Source organism: Setaria italica, chromosome II, assembly GCF_000263155.2.
Source record: "Setaria italica strain Yugu1 chromosome II, Setaria_italica_v2.0, whole genome shotgun sequence".
In the NCBI taxonomy this organism is placed as follows: domain Eukaryota; kingdom Viridiplantae; phylum Streptophyta; class Magnoliopsida; order Poales; family Poaceae; genus Setaria; species Setaria italica.
In genome coordinates this window covers 44,458,479-44,478,729 of record NC_028451.1, presented here as the reverse complement: position 1 = coordinate 44,478,729, position 20,251 = coordinate 44,458,479, and the positions used below count along the sequence as shown (strand labels likewise).

General features: G+C 44.7%; 3 protein-coding genes across 3 annotated transcripts; 1 reads left to right on the top strand and 2 right to left on the bottom strand.

Annotated features, from left to right (window-relative positions):
- Positions 1 to 854: 854 nt before the first annotated feature.
- LOC101773856 (probable amino-acid acetyltransferase NAGS2, chloroplastic) lies at positions 855 to 6,982 on the bottom strand. Its single transcript, XM_004958102.2, has 10 exons — positions 6,582 to 6,982; positions 5,826 to 5,913; positions 5,219 to 5,427; positions 4,537 to 4,688; positions 3,899 to 4,310; positions 3,039 to 3,136; positions 2,488 to 2,599; positions 2,216 to 2,375; positions 1,822 to 1,894; positions 855 to 1,386 (listed from the first exon to the last, which is right to left on the bottom strand). The coding sequence occupies exons 1-10, from the start codon at positions 6,900 to 6,902 to the stop codon at positions 1,233 to 1,235; spliced, it is 1,779 nt and encodes a 592-aa protein (XP_004958159.1). The 5' UTR covers positions 6,903 to 6,982; the 3' UTR covers positions 855 to 1,232.
- A 2,411-nt stretch (positions 6,983 to 9,393) lies between these two features.
- LOC101773030 lies at positions 9,394 to 10,614 on the top strand. Its single transcript, XM_004958100.3, has one exon. The coding sequence runs from the start codon at positions 9,491 to 9,493 to the stop codon at positions 10,448 to 10,450; it is 960 nt and encodes a 319-aa protein (XP_004958157.1). The 5' UTR covers positions 9,394 to 9,490; the 3' UTR covers positions 10,451 to 10,614.
- Positions 10,615 to 10,735: 121 nt separating this feature from the next.
- LOC101773438 (NADH dehydrogenase [ubiquinone] iron-sulfur protein 4, mitochondrial) lies at positions 10,736 to 17,968 on the bottom strand. Its single transcript, XM_004958101.3, has 5 exons — positions 17,703 to 17,968; positions 16,593 to 16,681; positions 15,441 to 15,570; positions 14,162 to 14,191; positions 10,736 to 11,100 (listed from the first exon to the last, which is right to left on the bottom strand). The coding sequence occupies exons 1-5, from the start codon at positions 17,865 to 17,867 to the stop codon at positions 11,041 to 11,043; spliced, it is 474 nt and encodes a 157-aa protein (XP_004958158.1). The 5' UTR covers positions 17,868 to 17,968; the 3' UTR covers positions 10,736 to 11,040.
- Positions 17,969 to 20,251: the final 2,283 nt, after the last annotated feature.

Here is a 20,251-nt window from a genome sequence, read left to right as displayed (position 1 = left end):
TTGGGTAAGCACTGATCTTCTGGCAGCTCACAAGTAAACTTATCAGAATGTCATAATGCAAGAAACCGTGTGACCCCAGATCTGAAGCCGAGACCTCTTGTGGTCGTGGACCCTGTGGTCTCCATCAGAGAGAAATTCCAACACGACTCAGGTCTACAAGCCAAGAAAATGCAAGACCTGGAGCAATTGCTTATTTGCTTGGCAGCTGCGGCATGTCCATGTTAGCTTTTCGTCAGGTCGGTGTGACGCAGCACCATGCACCTTCAATTCAACCTCGTCTTGTGGTTGGTTATTAAGAACCTCACCTAAGTTCTGAACCCTGCTGCGAGGTGTGATTCCTAATTTGCTGCTGTCACCTTCGGCCGTCTGCCGCTGCATCGTGTGGCTGGTTGGCATCGAACCTCTTGCCGGCGCTCGGAAACGTCGCGTGCTTCCGAACGACTTCGCCGTCCATGTGCAATCTGATGCAAAACACACTAAAATTCGCAATGCATGTGCAGTCCATACGTACCAGCCTCTCAAAGAGAAAAGCTTTGCCTCTGACATCAGCGGAAGAAAAGCCTTGCCAATGATTTCAGCATCTCGTACACGGAAATTAATATTTTTCCTTGATATGCTCTTTGTACCATGAAAGGTAGAAAAGCCTTTTTTGCCTTTGATCTCGGCAGAACAAAGTCGTTATCAGAATAAGCAATTCGACTTTCCATACTTAAAAAAAAACCAAACTCTTGGTTGGCAGCAAAACTAGAAAACCTGTCGATCCAGCTGGCGGATAACAACTCTGCTTCTTTTTGCAGACCCACACGAACGCATAAAAAAAGGAAGCACATTTAACTTTCCTGGAGCACAATGAGTGATCAGCCAGAGAAATACCTCACTTTACTTTCTTTTCAGAGTGTTTTGACAGCTATGGATAGAGCCCATGGTTTAACTAGTTCTTACGAAAAGCTGAAGAGGTAGTTAATTCTGGATGCATACCTCTATTTGTTATTGTGACATTGCTGGTTAATAGGGTATACATTGGAACTCAATTAGCTATTTGTTCTCTGCCACAATTCTGTTGTGAAACTGAATTCACTTTACACATGTAAATATGAAAACAACTCTCACTCGAATACACTGTCAGTAGAAAAATTGTTTTCTGTCTGAATTGCGCCCTTGGGCAGGGAGCAAAATTGATGTAATCGTTGCAGACATCTTCTCAAGTTGCACCAAGTTTCATGAATATTGTGTCATCTGATGATAAAATTGTTGGTAGTAACACCGGCATGCTTTGGCTGGAGCTGCTTTATGTAATACTTGGATCCACGTGACAGATTGATACGTTTTCTCCTCTGCTCAGGAATAGAATCAATAGAGCACTCGGAGAAGCCACGCCGCACAAACCTGCAACGTTTCAAAATTAAGCACAAGGTTGAAGCACACAGAAAGCCAAAAACCAAAACAATGTTGTTATCCGCATACTGGACATCAATGTTGTTTTTCCCAGGTGATAATTGTATATTCAGTAACTGAACAGGTCCTGACCAAGCCATGTGAAAGCAGCATTCCAGATGATCAAGCAGATTCTTAAAGATGAAACGAAAAATAAAACGAAAGTCAAGTGGGTTAAAGAAATGTTGCATGGAGCACACCAACCTAGAGACTGCATTCAATGCACACTATAGCCATATGCTCTACAAAATGTTGATAGACCCTGATACTAACGGGGAAACGTGGTAATTCTACATAAACTAAGGTATCAGAGAACAGAACCATTTAGATAACGCTAAAGGTTTTGGGCCATGAATGTAATGAGTCAAGAGAAGAACAAAGGTATACCAGTCTGCAGTCCGTGTAGTAAGCAAGAATAATTTCTCAAGACCAAGGGATAACGCCACCTTCTCGACGTAATCTGAAGCATAATCATAACCATGAGTAAAACAAGAAATTGGATTGTTTAGCCTGTTCTAGTACAAATTCCACAAGATTGAACTCTTTTCACATGAGATGGGGGACACACTAGCTGAAAGATTGAGGAATAGAAAAGAGAGATGAATTAGAGAGCAGAGACCCCAACTTTAACACCACTTTATTGGTTCGTGGTGGAATCTTCTCGTCTTTAAGGATTGTGCGTGCACGCTGGATGGAACATGTGCGCATGTGTTGGGGAAATGATTGCAATGAGTAATGAAGAGAGAAAAGATTCTGCTTATCCAAGTAGCAATGAACATACCAAGTAACTTGTCACCCTGACCTCTTCCTCGGCATTCTTCAGATACAGCAATTGCAGCAACTTCACCAGATTTATCCTCAGGAAATGGGAAAAGGGCAGCACAAGCGATGATTGAACCATCTCTTTCAACAACATAGAACGAGTTTAATGCATCAAGAAGCTGGAGAAAATATATAAAGAAAGATCCTTTTTAGCACTAGTGAGCATGAAGGAACAAAATCAAAGCATAGCTCAAGGACTCAGTACAAAACAATGTTTATCAGTTAACACACCTCTGCATCTGTTCTCCGAACAAAAACACCAGAATCCTCCAGCGGTCGAATAATTTTTCTTATACCATGAAGATCTTCCGCTGTAGCCATCCTTGTTCCTTCATAAACATCCCTGAAAACATATGGTAGGGAATAAATTGTGATTCCCACGACAGCTTGTAGATGCTAAATGGTGAACATTTGTTCCGCAAGCACAAATTTCAACCAAGGATATCTCCAGACTCGACCGATATTAAAGGCATTTTATCTCTCATAGCAAATATTTTTTGGCAATTAAGGATGACAAAAAGAATGATACTAGATGCCTAGTAATTGTTTGACAAGCACAAATAGTCAATCAAGGGTATCTCCAGATTCGACACATACCAAAGGCATTTTATTTCTCATATGCAAATATTTTTTTGGCAATCAAGGATGACAAAAAGAATGATACTAGATGTCTAGGAAACGCTTCTATGTTGATAAAAGATAATAGGCACTCGACTATTGGCATGAGCATCAAAGCAACAAATTTTGAGCAAAAATTTGGTAAAATAAGAGCTTTAGAATACCTAGCTATCATTGTTCCTGCACCATCTCTTGTAAACAATTCTAACAGCAGTGATCCATCTACAGTTCCATCGATGATATGAACTCTTTGAACACCACCCTGACATTTGGACAAAACAAATGGTCAACGTATAGTCAAGCCTATGTAATAGAGCCTTTCACAGAAATAGTAAGCTTACACCTTCCAAAACAATATAGTTTGGCTAGATGGACAATGCTTGATTTCTAGAAATAGAAAATGCAAATATCACAGCACATGTTGCCTCCTCAAACTAAAGCTCAAGCTCATCCAGATAAACTTCATAGCTACATGCTATTGTACTATACTGAGCAAGACAGTATGAATACAATAAAATAATGATGCAATAACTCATACCCCACTGGTAAGTAGGGGTGTTTTAATTCTAGCCCTCCATGCTTCTACCATACAATATATTAATCACCCATTTCCCACCAATGCCATATCCCAATCCCTATTCCATCCTCGTATCCCACAATCCAAATGGCTGGTAAGTTGAGATGCTGCATTACTGAGTATGTATTCCAACATGCTGCGTTTTCCTTACATATGAAAACACTTCAGGTAGCATGAGCATTGCATGACCGATTCATGGCAGCAGAACAAACATGCACACAGATCTAACATGAGATAGCACATGCACATGCAAATATGGAATTATATTAATCGATAACCCTTATTGCAGGTAGCAATTCCAGAAGACAATTTTCACTACTATGTACAGGATAAACATATAACAACAAAGAATATACATGTAAGGCACTCTAGAAAACCATTAATCTTCAGCCAGAAACACAGAACTTAACAAAATAAAGAATGTCAAGTATAAGGCAAAACACTTACATGGCAGACATATGCTGCTGCAGCCAACTCAGAAAGATAGCCATTTGATCTACTTAACTGCTCTTCACCACCAATGGCAAACCCTTGCTCACCAGAATAAATACCATTTCCATTGTTAAAACCCAAACCATTTTGAAAAGCAGCAGCATACCCGTTTACATGAGCCCTGGAATTCAATGATGGTTTATAGTCCCCCTTCTGTAGAGAATTGATACCCTCCTCATCCACAACCTTGACATAATTTGCAGCAATATCACTTTGCTTAGCACGCTTTCTAATCAACAAATCAGCTTCCTCAATAGACATGAAATGAATGACTCGTCCATGCTCATCAAATATCTGACCATCTACAACGCACACAAGTTTATCTGCCTCCATTGCTAACGCACATGCAGTAGCAACCTCATAGGTGCTGAATATTTGCAAACAAGACAGAGAATTTTTGTTAAGTATGCTAGCTGCAATATATACGAGCAATAAGGTGCTATATTAATTGTTTGCAAGTAAGATAGGACATTTGCACATAACTTCTGTATCATATTGTGCACAAATTAATGGTAACAATATAGATAAAAAAAATCAGGCATACAATCATACAAAAACATGAAAGTTAATTGTGTTAGAAAAAAACAACATACTTGCAATTTAACACTTCCCCTGAACTCGAGTATCCCATGTTGCTGACAACAACTATGCTATCACTATCAAGCCTCTCTCTTATCCGTGAAACATCTATTTTTTTAACTTCACCAGTGAATCCGTAGTCAATACCATTAACCACCCCTCTTCTCTGCCAAAGGAAGATACATATATTCAGTACTGCCGCTGCAGGACCCCAAGCCAAGAAAAGTTCAGCAGAACTAATAAATAGCAAAAAGAAAGCAAGGAAATGAACACAGATACTATGCATGCTCTTATTTGTGAAGCATATGGTTCTTTGGATTATATAACTTTATTATGGTGTAATGAAAAGAAGGAAAGAAAAGTAGGGTTATTGTGACACCCGGCCCAATTTGGTTGGCCCAGTGTGGCCCATGAGCGCAGGTGCGCATGTTTAGTACCACCATGCTAGTTGAGCAAGGGTGGAGCCAACTTATAAGCCTTTGTCAACCAGCCATAGCACCTTCAGGTTAACCTTTTACACGAAGCGAGGACGGTGTGCCCGCCCCTTGGAAGGGCTGGGCGGTGCGGCTTTGGAGGACGGGGTGTTACAGTTATCTTTCTTATGAAGAGCTATTTACAAGCATTGAGGTTGCACAAAGAATATGCTACAAAAATAAAATCCAGATTTTAGAAGCCCAGTTACTTATACATATTCACCTTGGCACCGAGGAAGTTGCCACTTGCAACGTTATCCACAAGACCATGCCAGCGTCCAATAACACCATGTCTACGGAGATTTAGCATTGGAGGACCAGGAGAAAGCTTTGCTTCTATTGTCAGCCGTATTCTACCAGCTGCCTCCATTGCAGCCTCTAACGAATCAGAATCAGTAATTCTATACTGACCAACATACTTGGCCTTCTTCCCTACAAGAATTTTCATAAGCTGAGCACATGCACTACGAGGAAAATAAGAGATGCCTAGATGAAGAAAGAACCAAACCAACCAAAGTTAGTGAAAGCAAAGGATAGATCAGGACAGAACAGTATGCAAATCATATAGATATAGTGTACTGGAAGCTTTGCAGGTCAAGTGGAGCAGTCAATTACATGCTGCAGCAGCTAGTTCTTTTCATATGCTTAGTAGCCATCCTTTATGTTGCTGTTGTATTCTAAAGTCTGATATATGTAGAAATAAACACACGAAGAATAAGAACCAACTTCAATTCCATAGCCATTTTAGTGTAGCACAGGCATGTGCAAATAGAGTACTGGCTTAAGAATGAATTGTGAAATGCTCGACATGAGTGTTGCAGCGAACTGACCTCTTTCTGACAACAGCTTATCAATTTGAACATGTGTTCCTGGAACAAGAACAAACTTGATCCCCAGACCATGGAGAAGTGAGATGTCCTGCATATTTCATAAAAGACAGTATGGTTGGTAATGCAAAAATTGGAATCGCTGTGGCCAAAGCCTAACCATAAGAGTAAGACTATCCTGACAAGAATTGGTGCTTTCTACTCCTTTTTCCTTGGTAATGTTGATTTTTCTTATGGATCTCCAATTCAAATTGTTATGAGGCCTGGATATCGCAATTGTCCTACCTAAAAGCAAGCATAGTTAGAGTCAATAAGGCTATGGCGATACAGTGACATGCGACTTTCAAAAACAACACTATGGTGATGTAGAGGAAGTACTGGATATGTGTATGGCTGGGTTAGTGAAGTATCGGTTGTACAAAGGTTAGATTTAATGTTCGATTTCACTCTCCTCAACTGTCATCCCAATCAATCAAGTTCAGTGAACCATCACAGCCCAGGTCAGCAGGATGTCTTGTTGTCTCTTGATTTAGAATTGCTTGATGATGATGATTTAATTTCTTTGGTCAGATTTTTTATAGAGAAAAACAAAAGGTAAGCTGGCTATTTAGTACTCCCAAGGACCTAGAGGCCATATCAAATTCAACACTCTACACCCAAGGACATGGAAGTTGCTCAAATGTACTCTGAACAAGTAATAGATGAACCCAAAGTACAGCAAAGCAAACAGCCCGGGCAACCATCCCAAATTCTCAATACCTGCAGAACGCGGTCGAAATGTGGCCCGGACACCACCTCGCTGGAGATGACGACCACGAAGGTGCTCCCGCGGTGGCCCCGGATGTACGGCCACGCCTCACGGAAGAACCCCACAAACTCCTCCCCGGGGTCCACGGCGGCGGCGGCGGCGGCGCCGGAGCCGGATTTACTAACCGCGCAGCACCGGACTCCGCGTCCACGCCAGCGGCGCGTAACTGCTACCCGCCGCAGCCTCCCGCAGGTTAGTCCATTCGCGGAGGTCTGTGCTCCGGGCCGCGAGACCTCGCCGGCGAGGCGCGCCCCTGGTGCCCACGTGGCCATGTAGAAGCTTCGAACCCTAGGGAAGTAGGGTCGGTTGGAGAGGGAAAAGGTCGTGTACTCGTGTTGTTTTGGGAAGAGGAGAATGGCGCGTAGCCACTGACCCGCGGTTTGGGCTTTTGCGAGTATCCGCAAGATCTGACCGGAAAACTAAGTTATTGGGCCGTATTAGGCCCAAATCGTGCGGCTCGAGTAAATCTTGGCTATGATGGTCCGTTGGGCCCAAATGTTGCGATCTTTATTTTCTTGAGCTGACTAGCCGAAATTGGTCAGTCTCACAGACGAGTGAGTGAGAGACCGCAAACTACTCCCTCCGTCCTGTTTTGGTTTTTCTAAATTTATAGATATTATGAAAAACCAAAATGACTTATAATTTGGAACTAAGTAGCAAACTGAAACGGTTCTCCGCAAGTCACAGCTAGAAAACCTCACTGTTATCTCAAAAAGCAAACCATACAGGTCCATGTTATGCAAACACGTTATTCCGAAAAGATCTAAAAAATCTGCATTCAAAAGTACGAGTACTAGTACTGCAGTGTCGGTCACCAGTGCGCATGAATGAACTGCAGCAGCAAAGCTCGCATTAACTGTAGCATGGCTCCCTCCGTCGTCACCCGTCCAACAGCTGTAGCGCAGCGGGGCACAGGCGGCTGGCAGCCAGCACCGGATCACGCTAGCTCCAACACACGCATGCAGCCTGCGGTCGTCGCAGCAGCCAGCAACCAGCAGCCGAGCGCGCGCCTCCTCGCGACGCGCGCCGCGCCCTGCCCCGCCCACTCGCCGGGCGGACGAGCGCCTGCGCGCGCGGCATGCGTCGGCCACGCGCTGCCGCGCCGGCCAATGGCAGCGCGGCCACTCGTCGCGCGCCCTTCCTGTCCGCTCGCCACGGCGCGCAGCAGATGCCGCGCATGCAGCAGAAAACGATTAAAGAGATCGCGCGCCAGTAGCATCCAAAAGGGTGCTCTCGGTTCTCGGGCGGGGAGACGGCGAGACGCGCCCCGCCCCTGCTGGTCTCGTGCGGCTGGCTACCATGGCTAGGCCCGTGGTTGGGTTCCAGTAGGACATGGGGCTTGCATGCATGCATGTTGGTTCCACTTCCACGTGTGTTGGTTCGTGTACGAGGAGTATCGGCCCTACGTGTCCGTACGCGAATGTGATACCAGCTGCGTACGTCCATCCCAGCTCCCAGCTGCCTCGGATCTACTCTCTTCTTCAAAAAAAAAATTGCAACTCTCATTTCTTGAGAAGCCAAACAGTTTCAAATTTGATCAAATTTATAAAAAATACTCACATCCATACAAATAGATTTAGTATGAAAATATATTACATAATTAATCTATCAACATTTATTCTGTACCATAAATGTTACTACTATTTTGTATAAATTTGATCAAATTTAAAATTAATTAATTTCTTTGGGAGCGGCAGGGTTACTGCATGCTCCATTTCGTAAAGTTGATTCCGTATCGATCTACTCCCAATTCCCGAGAAACACGGTAAAGATGAGCTTTGCTACTAGAGGACGGAGGATTGAAAGAAGATCTGAGGATGCATTGCACCCGACGACGTATGCAAGGGTCCGCCATCCCAATCTAGCCATACTGCACGCCACGTGCTCAACAGCTCAAACCGTGTTCGTCACCAACGTTTAACACATCGAAGGGGATGACGCATTTATCATTGCAGCTAGATCTAACAAATTTTTCTCGAGTTTTTTGTTTGCATGCATGTAAAGTCTAATAAGTCTATTCGCGCGGTGATCAACAACGCGTGCCTTTAGGCGCCTGGTGTTGTTTGGTTGTGACAGGCAAGGGTGCCACCGGCCGGGCTCAGAATTACCACCGCACGCTTGAACTCACAGTAGAACAAGCATGTTCTGGTTCAAAATTCGTTGAAAATTCTCAAGAATATGCTACAAACTTGAGATATGATCAGAATATACACATGCAGACCTACGGTCCAAACCAAATCTCTCTTGAGACGAGTTAAAGTGCTCACGCAAGAGTAGAGTGCTGGAGTAGTGCATACGTTGCTGGTTGGTGGGCGATGCCGTAGTACTGGCCAATGAGACCCGCCAACGCCCACGCGAACGCGCCCCGTCAATGGCCCGCACGCCAGCCAGCCAGTGCCCGCGGCCCAGCCGGCGGAACGCGCCACGGGGGACGAGGCGCCCGAGGCAGCGCGGCACGGCGAAGGCGAGGGGCAAGCCGAAGCGGCCAAGCGACCCGCATGCAGGCCCCCGCCGTCACCTCACACGCCCTGACGCCCTCCTCTCCTCCGTGCTCCCACTGGAACCCACCCAACCCAAGCCGCCCCTCCAAAGCGCGCGCCCCGCGACTCGGCTCCGCCTACGTGTCGGCCGCGTCCCCGCCCGGTCGCCCACGTACCCCGCCGCGCCCTCCCACGTGCCCCTCCCTCTGCGCGCGTCCGATTGGCCGCCCCGCCCTTCTTAAGCCGCGCCTTGCCCCGGGCCGGCCGGGCCCCAACGCGCCGTTTAGCTCCGCTCCGTCTCAGGGTCTCACTCGAGTGGTCGAGTACACTGACCACTGACCCCGACCCTGAGCCTCGTGAGCCCGGCAGCGCTGCTCGCCATGGCCATGGTGCAGCCGGCGGACCCGGCCGTCAAGGCCAACCAGATCCTCGCGCGGTTCCGCCCCATCGCCCCCAAGCCCGCACTGGCGGCGGCGTCGCCGGTGGCGCAGGCCGCGGCCGAGGGCGTGGTCGCCGCGAACCGCGTGCTGTGCCAGCTGCAGAACAGGCCCTGCCGCGCGCGGAAGCGCGGCCGCCCGACCGTCGTGCCGGTGTCCCCGAAGTCGCCCGCGCAGCCGGCTGCAAAGCGGAAGAGGGCGGAGGCGCCGTACCCGCCGCTCCGGTGTGCGGCGGCCACGGCGACCAGGGCGCATGTGTCGGTGGTCGTCCCGGACAGTGCATGCCTCCCTCTGGCGTCGCTACCGCCGGCGACCACTGTTGCCGGGGACCTGGTGAAGGTGGCGGCGGAGGAGAGGGACGTGCCCGTGGAGCGCGACCTGCTGCGGAAGCTGCTGGAGCCCAAGGTGATCTCGCCGCGGGCGGTGCGCCCCGTGTGCTCCACCATCTACGTCGAGCGCATCCACCGCACCGACGCGACCTGCACAGCCGTCGTCTCCAAGACCGCGGCGGAGGTGGAGGTGGAGCTGGAAGCCGACGCGCTCCCGGCGGTGGTCTCCGACTCCAGCAACCGCGTTCGGCTGGTGAACGACGCGTACAAGGAGATGGTGGGCCAGTCCGAGTGCCCGTGGCTCGACGCCGTGGCCGCCGCGTCGAGGAGGATCAGCGGGGAGGTGGCACTGGTGGTGGGCGAGCCAGCGTCGCTGCCGGAGCCCCACGGGGTTTTCACATGCACGGCCAGGATCGAGTGGGAGTACGGCGGCAAGTGCACCTCCATCTTGGCACCGTGCGACGTCAGCCGTCTGCAGTGTGAGTCCAGGGACTACCTCTTCACCTGGAGGTTCCGCACCGTCGACGCCGACGCATCTGTTGGCCGCCGCTCCGGCGAGACGAGCGATAGTTAGGAGAAGTTTGTACCGCCTCTTGCGTCACGCACTGCGGTGTGCCAAACCAAGTGCACAGGCTAAGCTGCATGTTAAAACTAGATCAACTTCATCTTTTGCAAAGTCCATAGAATGTAGACCCAGTTCTGAAATCTGGAGTACATATAAGATGTTGACTGGATAATGCAAGGGAAAATGTAACTTGTAATTTCATGAAACCGCCCATGTTAATTTCCACCTGACTTTCCAGTTTGATAACGACAGGCTGCTCATGGGCAAACAAGATTGGTCGTGGGCAAAAGCAAGTAGACATCATGGCATGCTTTACTCTCTGGTTCAGTTGAAACATCATTTAACACAGAAATGTCATGATGTCTTCTTTCCAATATTACCAACCATGCAATCACACAGGACGAAAATACAATGGCAGCCTTGAAAAAACATTTTGGAAGGGTATGTATTTTGTTTGATTGCAGCTCATGCTTATTACAAGTTTGATAGAGGCATATTCTAGCTCTTACTTTCACAACAGATACTGATGAAAGCAAAAGCAGTCCAGGACGAAAACAACATCATCTGAATGTCAGGCTCACAGACTAGAGGTCTCGAGCTCAAGCTTGCTCCGGCTTCGGGGGACCTCTCCACTTGAAGTTCTCTGCGTAAGCCTTGGGCTGCATTGTCGAAAAACAATCCGGTCAGTCAGAAAGAACAAATCAAAATTTTCAGCTGTAGACGGCAAATATTATTTTGAAATTATTCTATTAGCACAAAAGTGCATTTGTACAACACAGGTCTCACAGATGACAGACACACAAAAGGTGCAATTGGTTAGACGGTAACGCAAGGTATCACCTTCGAAATCAATGGGCTTGGGCACAAGAAATTAGTGGAATGAAACAGAGCAATTCCTTGGAACCTAATTGTTTCAACAGTCCTAGTGATTTAAATGGATATACTTTGAAATTGTCCCGACGCTGGTCCAACATTTCTTCAAAGTTAGCTTATTTCCGGCAACCAAGACCAGAAGATGTTTCTAATACTATGGTGAAGTAAAAGCAAAAGTCCAGTCAAGATGAGCCAGTTGCATAACCAGATTGGTCCTGTCGGTACCATCACCACGAACCAATAGCATGCACGTTGCATCAAATAATTGGATCAGTTGTCCGGCGCAGACAAGTACAGAAATAGCTAGGAAGGATTGTTGACCTTTGATACTCCATCAACCATATTTCTGTTCTACTGTAGTAATTCGCTAACTGCATGTCAGTCTAGTTGTCTAGAGTTTTGCAAAGTTTATCTCTGTATCAGCTGTATGTGTGTTTTGGTGCAGTAATTCACTCAAGTAAAATTGCTGGGCTTAGGGATAACAAGCCTACTTCTTAGCAGCATATGTATGTACCATATGTAAGAATGCATGCACCATGAAAAAACTGCCAAAACAGCCGTCACATTGCATCAACAGACATAGATTCAACCTATATGGCAGCTAGCAGTGACCAGCCTGTCCCTATCCATATCCTGCTAACACAAGATAGGCTTTAAGAGTCGATGAGGATGGTATAACTCTGGAAACTGTTCATAGTTCACACACATTCATCGTATCTACAAGCAGATGCCAAATTTGGCTTTTTCCTTGGCCAACTCTGACTTCTTAGTTCTGACAAACATTGAAGAACTCAAAACTACTTTTGAGAAAAGGGACATACACAGCAACCATGCAAAATGTGAACATGGAGAAATCGGACTAGTGCTACCATCATCAGAAGGCTTCCAATTTCAAGTGGACGCCCCCCCTCTCCCCACCTCTCCTTCCAATTGAAACTTTATGTAGTGGTCACATTGCTGGAACTACCTGTAGTGGTCAATCCCTCCCTCACCCCAACCTAACAGTCCCCCCACCTATATCAAAACGAGCACACGCGAGTACACACAAGCAGCACCAAAAGTTAGCCTGTAATTCTACCTCTATTCTAACCGTCGTATCAATAACCCACTACCAGGCCACACCGCAAAACTCCTTCACTAGGTTGACCACCATCCCCTTCCCACTGCCTCTGCCATCCAAGCATGGATAATCTTTTATCCTCCCTATCACCGTCAAAGGCATACTGAATCATTAACATGTGCTACACTGTTATTATGTCAAAGATGGATAGTATTTTGTCTACCGTGTGCAAACATGCTGAGACATGTCAAGCTGCAAACAGAAAAGTAATTATATTTACTTGTGGAATTCTTTTTAATCATGAAATAAAATAGTTGTGCAGTAGATAGCAACCCAGGTTGATTTCAATAAACAGAATTCAAAAAAGGCTTTCTAGAACCAAAAATGTTACTTCTAAGGTAGAAATCACCAATCCTCAAAAAAAAATGAAGAAAGTAAAAAAATTCATTATTTGGCAACTGACTTTTCATATTGCAACTGAGTTTTCATCATACAGCCCACCCATGCAAAGTTAAGCATTTCACCTATAAAACAGAAACATATGGATCTCAGATGTCCCAGGGCTCAAATGGATCACTGTTTCACATGTTACATATGTTTAAAAAAATATATAGTTTGCAGACGGCAAAGTAGGCAATTTGGTCCCTGAACTTTGCACCAAGGGTCAAGTTCGTCCCTCAACTTTCAGATTGGCCAATTTAGTCCCTCAACTTTTATTTTTAGGTTAAACTCGCCCTTGTGCTGATGTAGTGCTCTATGTTTGCAAAGACTAATGCAAAAAGTCCCTTTTGCCCTTGGCTCATGTAGGTCAAACATGTATGTGCTCATACTCCCTTAATACATGCACACAACAATATGTTTTTTAAACTAACACAATATGGTTTGTAAAAAGTGTATCTACTCGTACTCTTTAAAGTCCTTCATGTGCACATACAAATTTGATGGGCAAAATATATGTACCCAAACAAATATTTACTCATATTTGTTTGGTATATATACAACTTAATGTGTACATGCATGCTCTAAGATCAACATATGCTCACATACTCGTGGTACGCTATACCATACTCCGTCGACAAACATATGTATCCTCATATTTATTTTGGATCATACGTTATTGTAATTCTAAAGGTGAAAAATGAAGAGAGAAAAGAGCCAAGGGTAAAAAGGACTTTTCGTATTAGTTTCATGACAATGTGGAGCCACATATCAGCACAAGGACGAGTTTGATCCAAAAACGAAAGTTGAGGGACTAATTTGGTCAACTGAAAGTTCAGGGACGAAGTTGACCCTCAGTGCAAAGTTCATGGACCAAATTGCCTATTTTGCCTTTGCAGACAAGGTGGCATGTTCAAACAGCGTATATCTGGAAAACAAGAGCATGCTATATCATTAAATTACCATTAGTACTTTCATTAACATGGTAACAAGTTCTCTTTTATGGCAAGGTCTTTTCCCCTAACAAGCGTCTTTTACTTCACAGTTCTTACTTGAAACTTAATGTTAACTATTCCTATGACTTATCACTAAAACACGCACAAGCATACATTGAAAATAACACATCCTACAGTCCAAATATGACATGTGTTTGTGTGGACAGAAGATATAGTTGTAAGGGCTGGTACTGCACTGAAGCAAAAAAGGAATTTAGATGCACTGTTAACGATATAGAGCTGTAAGATAAGCATTGCGAGAAGATGCACATAAGAACTTTGTAAGATCTATATGCATGGTAAAAGAAAAGCATTAATAAAGTCAACTGACGATATGAAGGGAGAGATAAAGACCTTCAAAAGAGGTGTATGACGTTTCCGAACCTGCCCAAACAGAGGTAATGTATGTTTAAGAAACTTGGGAGAAACATAACAAATTTAAAGGCTCAATTCAAATAATTAGATACTTCAATAATAGCACAAAGGTCAACGTATAAAAAATCATACCAGAAATATGGCTTCGGCTTAGTTCAGAAATAAAACCAAACACCATATGCATTCAAAATCAAAGCTACAAGTGCCAATAGAATTGGAAATTGCACAGGCTTTTTTTTTTGAGTTATCTATTTTTACGAATAGCACTTGTGTTGAATACCCCCTCTGATTCAAAATATAGGTCATTGGTCTACTAGGTGAAGCTTTGACCAATGATTTCTATGAAAATATGATGTTTCCATTAATGGTAATTAAATAGATTGAAAATACTTTTCATTTTCATGGTGAATCTAGTAATAGCTATCTTATATTGTCAATCTTTATTAAAAAAAGATATTGATGGTCAAGGTTAAAAAAGTTTGACCAGCAGAAATCCCAAAACGGCCTATATTTTCAACCAGAGGGATTAATAGAACCGTGGAGGCAATATATGTAAAGGACTCTACTAAGGTATACATAGATGACTCTATACTCCAAACATTATCACTACGTCATAGCACGATACATCAAACGAAGTTGTAGTGTTGGCAACTTGAAAAGAGATAACTTTAAGGCAAGCAGTACAGATAAAAGACTGGAAGAAGATAATTTATATTTAAAAACATTTCAAGACTAAATTGAGAAAGTGGTCAGAAGTAAGACATTTTGGAAAAAATACAGCCCCACACTAGATATTGGCATCATTCATGTTTTCCACTAGTTGACTAAAATCAATATGTAAACATGCTATCAAGGGACTAGTATGTCGCAGTAGAGCAGCAGCTATTATTTGGAAATTAACATCACCAAAATAAAACTCACTATAACTGGAAACTAAAACTACATACACCGACCACCTTGAAGCACATGCCCATATGTACTTAAATAGATGGACCGCGAACAGGTCTAGTTTGTAGACCATCACTACTACGTTGACACTTAAGCATCAGAACACTACAATTGCTTCCTCAAATTTCAACTTTTTTCCTTGAATACTCAGATTTCTAACTTTATGATAAAAAGGAGTAAACAAACCCCACATGTTAGAGTTATCATTCAAGCCACGCTTCCATCATTCCAAATATTCCTGGGTAGCAGTGCCAAATAGAGCATCTAATTTTCCAATTCGGTGTTATATACAAGGAAAAAATAGACTCACCACATAATTCCATCCGTGTTTTTCAGCAAATGCCTTTGCTGACTCCGCACTGTCGAAGGTAAGTCCTGCCTCACCAACATTTGCATACGGATCCCCAGTAGATGTCCATCCCATCAACGGGTTCTCCCACCTATCATGAATTCAAATGGCAACCAATTTGTCAAAAGATATGTTTTTGTGTTGTTGTTTTTTTTTTTGGGGGGGGGGGGGGCAGCTACTTAATTTTTTCCTTCATTTGCAGTTGCATAATTTACCCAGCTACGATAAAATGTAACGAGCCTACACAAACATGCATGGCGCATGGTCTACATCCAAAAAATAAAAATTGAGAGATGACCACACACTGAATCAGCATCTGGTGTACTGGCCAAGGGACATGTTGCATTCACAACAATTTACAGAGTTATTATTACCATATGTAATGGACCGCCACTCAACAGAACCTATCATTACATCAAACAGATGTTAATGCTGTAATGCAGTTTCTAAGGGTGAAACCATCACATGTGGTTGCAAGTACGAGGTTGCGAGTAGTGGGAAACCAAAATCATGGCACTGAAACCCCACCCAAAGAAAAAACATACTCCCGTCAAGACACAATAATATAACTACTTTCAAGTCTATTTTTGTGTCCTAACATCAAGTAATAATAGCTGGAGGGAGTAATAATAAAATAATTCAAGTATTGACAGATTCAAAATTGTACGATGTTACTGAAGTTCCAGCAATAAACAATATAAGAGAAAGCTAAGCCTCTCCATAAGCATTGAAAATTGCAATGCATGTTCAGGTAGAGTCATTGCTGAGAAGTAGCATTAATCTCTAGGTATACTCTCATTCCATCCAGAGGTAATATAATTTTGCAGTGACAGTAAGTGATTGGAAAAAGGCACTTCGGCAGTACATCAACAATTGGAAGATAAAGCTATTTTGCATCAGACGAGTGCTTGGCCCTGGGTCTTAGCACCTAGACATTTATAAGTGAATGAAGTCAAAAGTATATTTACGGGAGGTGATTTGTTTTCATTCAATATCTGTTAAGGTAACCGATCTGACCACAAAAAAACTTGGGGATGAATGATTCAATAGAGGCAAAAAAAAAAGCAATAGAGACCAATAAAAGGGACCAAAAAAGCAGAACAAGAAGCATACTTTTGGGTTGACAAAAAGTTAATTTTCCACCTCCCGACTTTGCCTGAACCTTGCTGGGATGCAGTCCTTGCTGGTGAATAAATTACAACCTGACAATTCACAAATCACAAGGATAAGCTGAGCAGTTGTGAAGAAAAAACTGAAATGTTCCAAGTAGTTACAATGCATAAATTACAAGGGAAAGAAAGCCAGAACAATATCAGCAGTTCACATATCTATTCAAAGATGAAAAAGAACAGGACCAGGCACGCATTGTCACTTGACTCACACACAAACATTGAATCTGCAGTAAGTATCAGATATAAATATTTTGAACCACCAATAGGAGCAGTGAAATGAGAATTATTGCTTCAGTCACCAGTCCAACACTCCAATTTCAATAAATATGGTCATTTAGCTGGGTTTCCAGCTTGTGTGATGGACGATATATCAATAAGATTGGGAAGTTTAGTCTTGAAGTCAATTGAGGAAAAACACTGGTATATAAAAGCTTGAGACATAACACCTTTACTTTTCACAAGAAGATACTAGGCCAATGGCAAACCAAACCATAGTGTTTATTAAGTGAATCTTCCTATAAGATCCAACTCTGGTTCTGATATTTTATTTCAACATTGATTTCACAAAGCTAACATTTGTTGCATTTTAGTGTAACTCCCTGCAATTATTTACTACCTATCCTGCTGAAATTTGGACAGCTAACATCCACCCAGCATAATCTAAGCTCTGAAGATGCTCAATTTCCTGACCCAGAACTGGCCATTTTCATCACATATGCTTCAACAAGCAAGCATAAAAGTGCACATTCCTGTCACAGAAGGCCCTGGTGTGAAGGAATCGAGCTGGGTGCCTGGGTGACACGCGGGGAGACCCCATCTTCCACACATTCCTCTAGGTCACAGTTCGAGCTTCAGACCAATCAATAACAAAACATAAAAACGATTTCGCCTCTCTATCCACTAGAAACTCCAACCACAGCCAATGCATCGATCCCGTCCCAGCGTCCCCCCGTCTTGAATCCAAAACATCTCTGAAGATGCCCGCATCGATCCACGCGACCTAGCATTTGTCAGCCAGAAAACAGGAGAGGGAATGGATGCTGGGCGTTACCTTACGGCGGAGGTGCTCCTCGGGGATGCCGGAGACCATCCCGATCTCCCCCGGCTTGATCTCTACCAGGGCGTCGGAGGCCTCAGCGGAGAGCATCCGCACCGGCGCCGGCGTGAGGAGCGCGCGACCGAGGGAGGGGAGGCTCCGCCGGAGAGGGGCGGCCATCTCGTCGGAGCCGTACACCACCGGAGATTAGGAGATGGAGGGGAAAGGAGGAGCCGAGAGAGGAGGAGCTTGTGACCTGTGAGCGCAGGCGGCCTTCGTCAAAGAAACTGGTGGGTTCGGGAGACACGGAGCACGTTCGTCCTGGGCCGTTCGGCCTACTGTAGACATTGGGCCCGGTGCATTATACTGGTCTAGGCCTTAAAAATATGACGGAGATGGCCGTTCTGGTGTTGTTGGGTCAGTGGGTAAAATTCCTCTAAAAATGCACGGCTTACATGTTCACCCAAATGATCGTTTAGCCCATTTAAACGCTTTTTAATAAGGAAAAATCTAACGCGCTACCGGTCGCCACCTGACCTGCGCACGAGCAGGCTGGCCCATTTGGCCTGCTTTTTTTTTTACCGGCATGGTTTTTTCTTAAATTAACACCTCACAATGATGGCCCACATCTGGCATAGGTAGACCAAGTTTTGTCACATCATGGACCATGCATGACGTACGGGGTGAGACCCCGTCCAGAGCAACCCAAAGGGAATGTTCCTTTGTGACCTGAAATTTGCAATAGTTGTTTCACCTCTTTAAAAATACTATAACTTTTATATAGAGTGTCTATTTTTAATTCCACTTGTAGCACTATGTTCCAAACAATTACATCTATATAAAACAAGATCCATCATGCATATGTTTTGAAATATTTTTTTCACCGAAAATTTTATGTTGTACCTGTAGTAACTACTTCTGTGAAAAATGAACTTATGCCGATAGCACAACTACACATAAGTTAAATATAATGTTGATGTATATAATGTTGATGTATAAGTTGTTAGCCTCGATATAACTTTGATAGTATCACTATTTGTACTTAAGTAACGTAGCATGCTACAGTGTGATAGTGCATGTATGCATAAAGTCAACAAAATGTTGTTGTATAAGTGGATACATGGTCTCTATATAAAATGATGCATAGCCTCATATAAGTTGACTGATACTACCACTATTTTGTTTATAAATTGCTACAAAGTTTGTCCATAAGTTGCCAGTCATATATAACAGCATTGAAACATATCATATATGGATCTTGTGTTTTAGATCTCATCACTAAGAGCACAATGGCGCAAACAGAATTAAAAACGGACACTTGATGAGTGAGTTCTGCTCATTTAAAGAAAATATACTAGCATTCCCCATAAGTGATATGCAGCTCATCTGGAAGAGACAGCATATGAATTTTTCTCCAATCGTGCCAGCTAATTAAAATATTATTATTTTTTGTTGTGGAGTTGAATAACGACTTATCTTTACCCCTTCTATAAATAGCAATGTTTAAGTACTGTTTGATGCTCCAAGGCAGTAGAGTGGCAAAGGCTTGGGGTCACACGCTCTGTGGTTGCACGACCCGTCGCGGGATAGCATGGTCCTTTTGAGTAACTTACTACTCCCTCCGTTCTAAATTGTAGGTCGTTTTCGTTTTTCTAGGTTCATATATATTATTATACATCCAGATATAGTGTATGTCTAGATGCATAATAATATCTGTGAACCTGGAAAAGTCAAAACAACCTACATTTTAGAACGGAGGGAGTACACACTAACACTACGGGAAAGCTTAAAATTGCCGAGTGCCAGGGGCACTCGGCGAAGGGCAAAAAACACTCAGTAAACCGTTTGCCGAGTGTAACACCCGGCAAACGGCACACGGCAAAAATTCAGTCGGCAAACACTGATTTGCCGAGTGTTTTGTGTCGGGCACTCGGCAAAGTCTTTGCCAAGTGACAAGAAAACACTCGGCATCCAATTTTTGAAAAAAAATATCCTGCTCCGCCGTCGCCGGCCGCCACCACCGCCAGCTACGCCAACACCACCACCACCGGCCGCCACCACCGCCAGCTCCGCCAGCACCACCTCCCATGCCGCCACCACCACCGACCACCACCAGCACACCCCCACAGCCCCACGCCGCCGCGAATCTGGAGACCTTCCCCAACCTGGCGCGTGCGCGCAACACCTCCAGGCGTACATGGACCTGGAGTTCGTGCGCAGTCTCGACGCCGCCATCGACAAGCGCCCATTCCTGCACCGCACCCTGGCCATGGTTGAGCGAGAGGGCCCCGGCGTCGTCGGATCCGGTGAGGGGAGGGCTGGCGCTGCCGGATCCGCTGGAGAGGGGGGGAGGGGTAGGGGTGCGCCACCGCCAGGCCCCCTTACCTCGAGCCACCTAGATATAACCGGCGGCGGAGGGAGGGAGGAGGCCGCCCCGGCCGCCCGGATCTGCTCGGCGGTGGAGGGAGGGAGGGAGGGAGGGAGGTGACCGCCCCGGCCGACGGTGAGGGGCCGGGAGGGGGCGCCGCGAGAGTGGGCTCCATGTTGAAAACATTTGGTCGGGT

Coding starts and splice junctions, on each gene's coding strand:
- LOC101773438 (XM_004958101.3), bottom strand. CDS start 17,867: ATGGCCGCCCCTCTCCGGCGGAGCCTCCCCTCCCTCGGTCGCGCGCTC. Junction 15,571..16,592: donor AACTTTTTGTCAACCCAAAA/GTATGCTTCTTG, acceptor AATTCATGATAG/GTGGGAGAACCCGTTGATGG. Junction 14,192..15,440: donor AACACGGATGGAATTATGTG/GTGAGTCTATTT, acceptor CTGTTTGGGCAG/GTTCGGAAACGTCATACACC.
- LOC101773856 (XM_004958102.2), bottom strand. CDS start 6,902: ATGGCCACGTGGGCACCAGGGGCGCGCCTCGCCGGCGAGGTCTCGCGG. Junction 4,689..5,218: donor GCAACTTCCTCGGTGCCAAG/GTGAATATGTAT, acceptor TTCCTTTGGCAG/AGAAGAGGGGTGGTTAATGG. Junction 2,600..3,038: donor GCAGGAACAATGATAGCTAG/GTATTCTAAAGC, acceptor ATATGTTTTCAG/GGATGTTTATGAAGGAACAA.
- LOC101773030 (XM_004958100.3), top strand. CDS start 9,491: ATGGCCATGGTGCAGCCGGCGGACCCGGCCGTCAAGGCCAACCAGATC.